Here is a 10,164-nt window from a genome sequence, read left to right as displayed (position 1 = left end):
CTTTGACTGAATGGCCTGAGGACCAATCAAAATGTGGGGGCGTGGCGGAGCTATGCTCCCTGTCATTGAAAAAACTCAAAAATTAAACATCCGTTCTCCTTTGCCATCAATTTAGGGAAACCATCTGGTTCTCTCACATCGATGGCAAAAGTATTCAACATCGACCATCAACCATCGATGATTTCATATCATCAATGGTTGATGGCCATCCCTACCTTTTAGCATTGTTGCCCAGTAACAGCAGGGTGCTGGATATCACTGAGCTCAGACATAGACAAAATTTGGCATAGACAAAATTGTAGGGCCAGATAATCAGCTCCCAACTGTCATGTTTTCAGCTCCTAACTAGAACATCACTGCGATAAGCGGCAATAGAAAACATAATGGTGTTGTGTTTTAGTCTTGCAGCTGCCATCTTTAATTTTGGCAGTGCATGTGAGGGGCTTACCTCTCCATCATGTCCTATTATAACAGAAATAGTCCAGGCAATTTTCTGGTGGGTCTCTGACATCAGCGTTGATCACTTCCAGTCTGATTCCTGAGCAGATCATTGGAAGCCCTAGATTGGCACAGATGGAAAAAAAAAATGTCGATGCTTCATGTTTTGCGAATGTATATGTGAATGCAATTTGTCAAACATTCGCAGGTACTTGTGTAGTTTCACGGCGCCAGCTACATCCGGGTTCTACGCTCGCCACAAACTATGTTAAAAAAAAGTAACTTAACTCCATGCCAACATGGATAGTTCATACCTCCACTATCCACGTTGGCATGGAGTTGATTTTAAATAGCGTGGCGAGCCAAGCGAGCCACCGAGCCTGCAGCGTGGACGAGCGAAGCGAGCCCCGCAAGGGGACTCAGACGCACGGCGCCATACTGGCGCCGTGAAACTACACAAGTACCCATTCGCAATTTTACAATGGGCGTTTCTTTCTTTCTGTCTGGGTGGTGACTTTCTGCTCCTAGGGACTGATTCAGACCTGGTCACTTTTTTAGGAATCTTCGGAAATCAGCAACCAGGTAAACGCCGCTCCCCGCACACTATAATTTCCACCCAGGTGCATGGCTGCAAATTTGTTTGCAGCCATGCACACATTTACCATCATATGGATTTCTCCTGTCCGCAGCGCCAAGTAAGCTAGGACTTACTCAGTGCTGTGTTGGTTGTGGTAAGAAGGCTGCTGATGATGTCTGCGGCCCTTCCTCTCAGCAGCCACCTGTGTTTTCTGGAGAACGCCCAGAAACTGCCAGCAGCATGCTGTCAATCACACATCGAGTGGCCAGCGATCACAGGGGTTCAGAGCCTGTGATCGTACAGGCCTGCGATCAGGGATGAATCGGGCCCATAGTCTACTGCGAATTCTCTGATTAACGATCCATGCTGAATTAAGCCCAAAGTTGGATGTATATGTAGCCTCTCTTCCGATAAGCCAAAGCTTTCAACTTACTGATGACAATGTTACAATCCGCATGTGGAAACCCATCTAGCCCATTGGGTTTAAGTCAGCTTCTGTCAACATCATCTGAGGGCAGTATTCAATGACAATCCTGTTTAGGATTCGCTGCACTTTCGCAAGGGTTCCAGAGGGCTGGAGCATTCGCTGCCAGCCCTCCCTCTCCCCTTATTCAAGGCCTCAGGGGCTCGCTGCCCCAGACGGCGACTTTTAACCACCCCGGCGAATGGCAGGGAGATGGAAACGTGGGAGAGATGGAAGCATGGGGGAGAAGGAGGGCACCCGAGGACACAGGCAGCAGAAGCTGCCCCCCAGGAGAGCCGCCAGGGGATGCGGTGGAGGGAGCGCTGCGCTGGTCCTGCTCCATGCAAATGTAATGAGCGGGACCAGTGTGCAGTGAATATGTAATGAGTGGCTCCCAGCTCCCGGCCCCCTGCTGATGTAATGTGTTAAAAAAATAAAAATTAAATATATATTTACATGAATAAAAATAGCATGCCCCTTCACATAATAAAATTACTGATTTTTTTACACCAAAAAAAAACAAAAAAGCCTTTATTTTAAAAGATCACTTTCCAGTTCACCTTAAAAATATGTTGAATGCAAAACGGTGAATCATGGCGAAAATCATGCTGAAAGCAGTTCTCAATCCTAGCATTGAATACACCCTTGGCGAATCACAGTGAAAACCCATTGAAATACACCAGCGAATTGCAGCGAGAACTGGCCGGCATTCACTGCTCGCTTTCAGCAAACAGTGAACATTGAATAGGGTGAATCAGATTTTTCAGAGAAAAGATTCACTGCAAGGAGTGAATACAGCCCGATTCGCTGAAAAAAATGGTGAATTGGGAGCATTGAATACTTCGCTTAGTATCTGGGCTTGCACCCACTCCAATCTCATTGCAAAAGGTCCACCTGAAACAAGGGTGCAATTGTTAAAGGTACAATATGATGAGCACTGTACCCAGAACTGATGCCATGACACTCCGAGAACAGTTCCGTGTGGACTTGTATGGTCTCCCCCAGAAATGCCCATTTCACGGATAGCGTGTCCCTCCAAGGACGACTCAACCCGTACACAGTAGCAAACTCCACCAGTGTGCATATAGGTGAACCAAGGCATGCGCAGAAGCCGATTCCTTTCCTTGGCATATGCACAATATGCTGAAATACACTTTATCCATGTGCTTTGCGACTTGTGTGCAACTGAGAATCAAGTCTATTGCAATGATTTATCTGTGTAATGTAAAATGATTGGTTACCATGGTTTTTGGGCAAATCTGCAGGGCTCATCACTGTCAGTAATAGCCTGTAGTGTGTCTTATGAATCTGATTGCATTACGTGTATGCGTGAGTTGTATAAAGCTATAATGCATTTACTGTACTTCACCCCAAGTTATGTGACAATGAATTTTCATTTCAGTACAATCCTTCTTAAAATAACTTTTAATAAATGTTTCACATCACAAACATTACCTATGTTTTGTTCTAAATAAATCATCACCTATATTTATGCAGCTGCAAACAAAAGTCTGTCTGCCTGCCTAAGTCTCTAGCAGTGCACTCAAATAATAATATGCTTCTTTCAAAATTCATACAGTATGATGATGACTGTACAGCTCACCACTAATCACATGTTGCTTCACAGCCAATCACAACACAGTACCTGTGAGGGACTGGTAGCCATCTTTATGAAGGGACTGACTGTGGGCAATCTAGGACAGCAGGAAAAGCAGCGTGTTGCGCACGACGTGCCTTCAGCGTCGTTACATCTGCTGCTTAACGCCAACACTCTTAGGTAAGATATGTTGGCGTTTGTAATATGGAGCAGTGCAGTCTGGGATATGTAGTGCATTTATCATAGCTTTCAATCGTAGAACTACTCAGAGAGAATAAGCCAATGGTAGCGCTGGGAGTGTTCCCCTGTCTGTGTCAGACAGCCAGGCGAGGTACAAGAACAGCAGGAAGGACACACAGTCACACTAGTGTTGTCATTTAACGAAGGTAATAGCATACATGTATCAGATGAGTATGTAACATGATGTTACACATGTAGTGTATCACTGTAAAACACTGAACAATGGGGAGGGGTTTCATATTCAGATACTGATATATAGGCATCCAGATAGATGTGTCATTATCTGTGTGTGTGTCTGTCTATTTATCTATCTGTCTGTGTGTGTGTGTGTGTATATGTATATATATATATATATATATATATATATATATATATATACAAAGTATTACCCGCACTCGCACTTACCGGTGGTCAGCGTGAGGGGTGCCCAAAAGGTCACACCGCGGTGTGCCAATTATAGTCCAGAAATCCACTAAAGGAAATGAGCACTCACCTCCAAGTTTTTAACTAAAAAACTTTGCATTTATTGAAAAATAAGAAAAATAGGTTTTTACACATACCAAGTTAAGCTGTCAGTTTTTCCAAAAACTGTCCCAACGTTTCGATCCCAGTCAGGGATCTTTATCAAGGGGGGTCACCAAGGTACAGTACAACAGCTTGAAGAGAGAAAAAAAAAACCAGCAGTCCAGAGGTCCTTCTGTTACAGCGCACAGAGACCTCTGACCTACTGAGAAGCCGCCCTGTCCCGGGTTTATATGCACACACTAATTGCCAATCAACTACAGGAACTTCCTCCTGCTAGGACACCTGGTCCCAGCGCCGGCTTTTGCTTAGCCGTCAAGCCGGGTATACTTCCTAGCTCGTTAATCCCCTCTACCATAACCAAATGGGGGTGGTGGTGTAGAATTTTTGTAGAATCCGCATTTTTGTCTATGTCCGAGCATTTCTGACTTGGCCACATCTCTGTTGTTTCTCTCTGACCATCAAGTGGGAGTTACTTGTGCAGGAGCAGGGCATACTCGAATAAAAGGGTAGCAGCTAGTTCCCAGGCTGTAAATATCGTTTGGACCACGTGACCAATGCCATGTGATCTGCAACGGCAAGATTGGTGGACACAAATTACACTATCCATGCCACCACCGCTTCCATTTAGTTATCAGATGGTGATCAAAGCGAGCCACCGTCCCCGAAGCTTGGTGAGCGAAGCGAGCCTGCGCGGGTACAATTTGTGTGTCCTGTTACCTACTTTCATGCTCCCCCTGCCCTCCCGGGTCATATGGTATGTCCCGTCAGCAGCAACATTTACTAAAGGGGATGTTTATCCAACCATAAGAGAACCATGATAGCAGGTCAGGATATAGAGGTCACCAGGCCTCAGTGCCATATCAGTCTGAACTGTAGCCAATGTATTAATGATTTTTATTTTTTATTTCCATTTGTGCAGGATGGATTTAAGAATGATATTTTAAACACTGAAAAGTAACTATGTCGGAAATCATCATAAATACGGTCTTGAAATGGTGTGTTGTACCGGGTAGGAAGCTTTTTCCATACAAGAAGATTTTTCTATCTATTGATCTAGCGGGTACCCGTAAATATACCCCTTTACATTCTGGTCAAGATGCTCAAAACATCTTCGAAGAAAACAAAAGAACAGTGGACAATCTATATAAACTATCTGTCAACATTAATAAGATTCGACAGTTGAAAAGCTGGGTACTGCATAAAGATGTGGCCTACGTAGAAGAGACTTCTAATATCTTGAAGGAAATGGGAGCGAGTGAGCTTACAGTGGCCTGTATTCTGGAGTCTTGTCCAGAGGCCTTTCTTCAGGAACCTGTAGAAATCAACACTCAAAGATCCATATGGAAGTTAGTGTGTCATAAGGATGGAGAGATAGTTGCAATAATCAAAAGGTTTCCAGATTCCTTCTTTGCTTATAAAAGTCCCCAAAATCAACGAGATAATATAAATTACTTTCAAGACCTGGGACTTCGCAACAAAATTATTTGCAGACTTCTAACAAGTGCTCCACAAGTCTTTTGTAACCAGGTGGAAGACAACAAGAAAATAATCGATGCCCTACAGGAAAGTTACCTTAGCCTTGGGGGTGCAGAATTGAACTTTAAAACCTGGTTACTGAAGTTATTAAGTCAAGATCCATTTGTCTTCTCAAAGTCTCCTCAGGCCATGAAGGAGAACCTGGAGTTTTTACAGAATTTAGGTTTTCATGATACAGAAGTTTTGAAGCTTCTGTCCAAACTTAAAGGTTTTATCTTTGATTTGACTCGCAGCACTATGGAAAAGGGAGTTTTGTTTATGAAGACAACTTTCCATTGCAACCAGGAGGAGCTGAGGCACATGATAATAAAATGTCCCGCTCTCCTGTATTATCCCGCTCCGGTGTTGGAAGACCGTTTAAAACATCTGCTCCGAGAAGGTGTTTCTGTATTTCAAATCAAAGAGTGTCTGAATGTGTTAGAACTCACCCCACAAATTATAGAGTTTCGGGTTAAAAAAATAAAACAGCTGGGCCATGAAATAAAGGACATGAACTTAGATGCCATCAATGGAAATAAAAAAGATTTTGAGGCTAATTATGTCAAGTTGCACGTAAAGAAAGAACGACCGCTCTTTAATCCTGTCGCTCCTTTACATGTGGATGATTGATGGAGATATCTATTCACAAGGAACAAATGCAAAGCATGGTGGGATTTACTAACATACTGTATTGTATATTGCCTTTATTGAACGGGTTGCAACACATACTAATAATAATACTAACTAGGTGGAACTGCAGTTTTTTTTTAAACGGTGTAAGGTGCTATAGTGTGATGCTAAAATGAGAAGCCCCAACATCATAGACTTTATTTGGTACTTCCTCATCTTTGCGGCCACCGCTTACGCCAGCTACTTTAGCCGCTTTCAGAATAGCATCATCGTCCCCCTCGCGGGCTTGCTTCGCTCGCCACGCTTCTGGCTCGGTGGCTCCCTCCGCTTCGCATGCCACAACTTTACTAAAGGTAATAGATGGTGGCGTGGACCCAGGAGCGTAGCGTGGACCCAGGATGGTAGCGTGGTGCACAAAGATACCTACTTAAGTTCCGTAGCGTAAGTGGTGGCCGCAAAGATGAGGAATTACCCTTTATTTCAATATCCATTTTTTTTATGGTTTTCTAATAGGATATAAACAAGGCACATTTGGATTGTTGCGGGTATTTGAAACAAGTCCACAATACGATTCTGTATTGATGTATCTAAATGTGATGCAAAGAGAAAAGTGAAAATACAATAAAATTATTTCCTCAGCATGATATGTGTTCAAAGTAATTAGGCACAGTTTACTTGTATGGCAACACCGTACATGATGAGGTCTTTTATGAAGTGTTCAGCTGCCATTTAGCCATTGGCTGGTAGTAACTGTTTCCTAGGCTTGTGGAATAATAGCACTAATTCCTATGAAAAAGGTGGTCAATTAGGTATTTATGTAGATTAAAGATGTGGTGATGGAATAAAACGGGGTTCTCGGCTGAGACCCTTATATGTTGCTACTTGCTGTATCAAACACCTTGTCTACAGTAAACATTGTGTGTACTTTCACTACAGTGGGACACAGTTGGTGGAATTTGTATAGTTTCACCTGTATTGCTGCAGAAGTAATGAAAAGTGAGACATAACTCCATTTTTTGGCCCTATACTGTACCACCCATGGGCTAAAGTGCCCCGCAGTGGGGGGCAGTTAAGTAGCCCCTGACACTCACTGCTCTTCTCAACAGAGCAGTGAAAAATAGACACACCATATGTATTCATGGGACAAAGAGGGGCTGGGAGCATGGCCAGCAGCTCCCAGAGTAATGGGCGTGCCCCCTAACTGACAAAAATAGTAGGCATGGTTCGCGAGCACATCACACCCACTTTCTGGGCTTGTGCATGAGTCCCGGGTTAATATAATGGATGTGGGGAGGTATGCAAAAGAGATGATTTAGTGGTGTAAGGGAGGGGTGTATGTAAGAAATGTATTACCGGATAGGTGAGGGGAGGGAGTTGGTTACAGTAGGCGGAAAAGACCGTCTGTCTGTATAACTACACTCTCTACACAGTATATCCATTCAATCCCTGGTGTAATAGCTGTACATACACTTCCCTCCCCTTAGGGCAGTGGTCAGGGAACAGGGGTAAATTACCCCAAATGGGGTAAAAATAAAATTCCTGGGGTAATGGACGGACGGTCACGCTGCCGATACACAGCCGGGATAGCGCAGATATGGAGCCGCCGGGTGTCTCTTCCAGTTCAGTATTTTTCCCGTTTTTAAAGCCCAGGGACTCCTTTTCTGGCACAATGGCGCCACGTCACATCTCTTTCGGAGCACCGGGGTGGACTGATGTGCGCAAAGGAGGTCAGGGGATGTGGCCGGTGGACACTGCCTGAGCAGCCTCATGGTGAGTAGTGTGTGCAGCAGTGCCGCTCGGCTGCTTCCCCGGTAATGGGCTGACAGGTGGGAGAGACATACTGGGAATACACACTATGGCTAGGGAGGGGGTAGAGAGGTATGTGGCTTCTACCTAGTCTTGTACTAACAGCAGGCATAAATATTACTCTCGACTCTAGCTGAATTAATGTGCAATGCTGGGGGAAGAAGGAGGTGTGCAATTTAACTATATAACGGTTAAACTAAGATAGTTTTTTTAAAATATAATTATCTCACTAGTAGCAAAAAATAATAATCTGCATATTCATAATATTATATTTTGAGGAGTTTGTATATTCTCCCATTCCCCAATAAAATTTAGAATTCAAATAATAATGTATGATTTCCTTCCTTTCAAATCAAGGGGGTAACGTTACGTCGGTGTATCTAAAGGCGTTTTGGGGATAAAAGGTAAAAAAAAAGTTCCCTGACCCCTGCTGTAGGGCCTTCTTCCCCATGGTGAGAGGCAGGGCCGGCGCTACCCACTCAGCAGCCCCTGCAAAGCAGGGAGGCGCCATGCTGAAAAGGCGCTGTCTCCCTCCCTGCTCTGCTAAAGCTGCCTCAGCCCTCAATGTCACTGCCTCCTGCACGCCGCCCGCAGCGCCTGTCTGACAGCGGGCGGACGGCAGTATAAAGAGCTGCTCCCTGCACCGCGAGTGCACACACTGTCCTCCTCCTGCGAACTGCCCCCTCATCCCCACGGACACTTGCGCTGAGGCATGAAGCACTGTCTGTGAATGCCTGGATGACATGTCATATCCAGATCTGCCCGCTACCCATTGCTCCCTGCGCCTGTAAGCTGTCAAACAAATGACTAACAGGCAGCAGCACCGTCTCCCCTTCCTTCCCTCTTCTCAGTGTGCTGTGCCAGTGCCACTGCCAGTCCTCAACACTACGCCCCCGTTATCTCCTCCCCTCTTCTTCCAACTCCTCCTTCTCTCCCCTCCTTTCCCCCTCAGTCACGAGAGGGGTGTAACGGTGTCCTCAGCGTCCTGCCTATGCAGATAGAATTGGAGGGACTGCACAAGAGTTAAACAGCAAAAGAACAGTGAGTCTTTTATTATACATGTTTATAACAATGTTTTAATAATTGTAGATTTTTTTTTTATATTAATTTAGAAACTTTTTAAATAATGGGCTGGGTTATGTGCCTAAAGGTGGCCATACACGCTGCAATAGCAGTGTGCGATGCGATGTGCGATGCTGCGGGCATCGCACTGTACAAAAAGTATGTGCTTCACATACATTTTGTACTGCTTTCGCATCGCACCGCACACACATTGCATGCATGCCGTGCGGTGCGATCTAGCCCATAATGTATGCGATTCTCGCAGCATGTATGGGCACCTTTAGTGCCTGCAACATTTTGCGGACACAGCACTGAGAAGGTGTATACATACATGTACATGCACCCGAGATCCTCCATAGGATCGCATGTTACATACGCTCCCACAATCGAGCTGCAGCTTGTTGCAATGGCAATGTGAAAGGGCGCGAAATGTATGGTTTGCAGGAGGGCGCCGGACACCCTAGCACCGGCCCTGGTGAGAGGTACAGTATGCATTTTACATGTTTAAGCATGTTATGTGTTTTTATGGCCCTTCACATTACTAGTGGTCAGGCTAAAACATTTCTCATATGATATGAACCAAAAGAATGGAGAAATAAATATCTTCTTATCAAATCTTTGTTCAAAAACCCTTCAGTTTTCCATAGAACCGCTGCCACCTTATTTTATATGGTTTCAGTAAATGTTTGGTTTATATAATAAGTATGTTTTCTTCTCCAGGAGAATATCCACAGAACTTTCTGTACGTGGGTAAGGGTGCAGTGTTACTTTGTTCAGCGAGGGCATTCCTAGTGAATTGTAGGGTAGGCAGAGTTGTGAATAAGCATGATAATGCCCATTGTCTGATTGATCTTTTGAACTTGGCTGTTTCGGGTGTGTATTAATAATGATGACAGCATGAAACCAAGTGTACAGAGACTGGGCCAGAGGCACTAACCTTCAAAAGTCATAAAATGGAGAGCCAATCAGCTCCTACCTGCCATGTCACAGACTGTGTTTGTAAAAAAAATGTCAGGCAGGAGCTGATTGGCTGGCTTTTTTTCACTTCCATTTTACCACTTTTGAAGCTTAGTGCATCTGGCCACAGAGATGCATAGTGCTGTGCATATGGGTTAATATATGCATTTAGGGCCCGATTCAGACCTGCTCGCTAGGCTGCGTATATTCGCTGACTAGCAAGCACATAAACGCCGCCCACCTAATGTCCGCCAACCCCACAACCCGAATCCCCGCTCTACACTGCAAGTACTTTTCATTTGAACGGTTTCTGACGAATTGGGGATGGGCGCTGACGTCATCTGCCCGTCCCGA

At 44.7% G+C, this 10,164-nt stretch overlaps 1 protein-coding gene across 2 annotated transcripts; it reads left to right on the top strand.

Moving 5' to 3' along the window:
• Positions 1-3,172: 3,172 nt before the first annotated feature.
• MTERF2 (mitochondrial transcription termination factor 2) lies at positions 3,173-8,084 on the top strand. 2 transcript variants are annotated; one of them, XM_083181658.1, is made up of 2 exons: positions 3,173-3,255; positions 4,760-8,084. In XM_083181658.1, the coding sequence occupies exon 2, from the start codon at positions 4,801-4,803 to the stop codon at positions 5,983-5,985; it is 1,185 nt and encodes a 394-aa protein (XP_083037784.1). In that variant the 5' UTR covers positions 3,173-3,255; positions 4,760-4,800; the 3' UTR covers positions 5,986-8,084. The 2 variants fall into 2 exon arrangements, with proteins under 2 accessions (XP_083037784.1, XP_083037783.1); XM_083181657.1 differs by lacking the exon at positions 3,173-3,255 and adding an exon at positions 3,330-3,461.
• Positions 8,085-10,164: the final 2,080 nt, after the last annotated feature.

The sequence above is a fragment of the Crinia signifera genome, chromosome 4 (genome assembly GCF_055691185.1).
Source record: "Crinia signifera chromosome 4, ASM5569118v1, whole genome shotgun sequence".
Classification (NCBI taxonomy): Eukaryota; Metazoa; Chordata; class Amphibia; order Anura; family Myobatrachidae; genus Crinia; species Crinia signifera.
The sequence above is the reverse complement of the archived record's forward strand: the minus strand, read 5'-3'. Positions and strand labels throughout refer to the sequence as shown.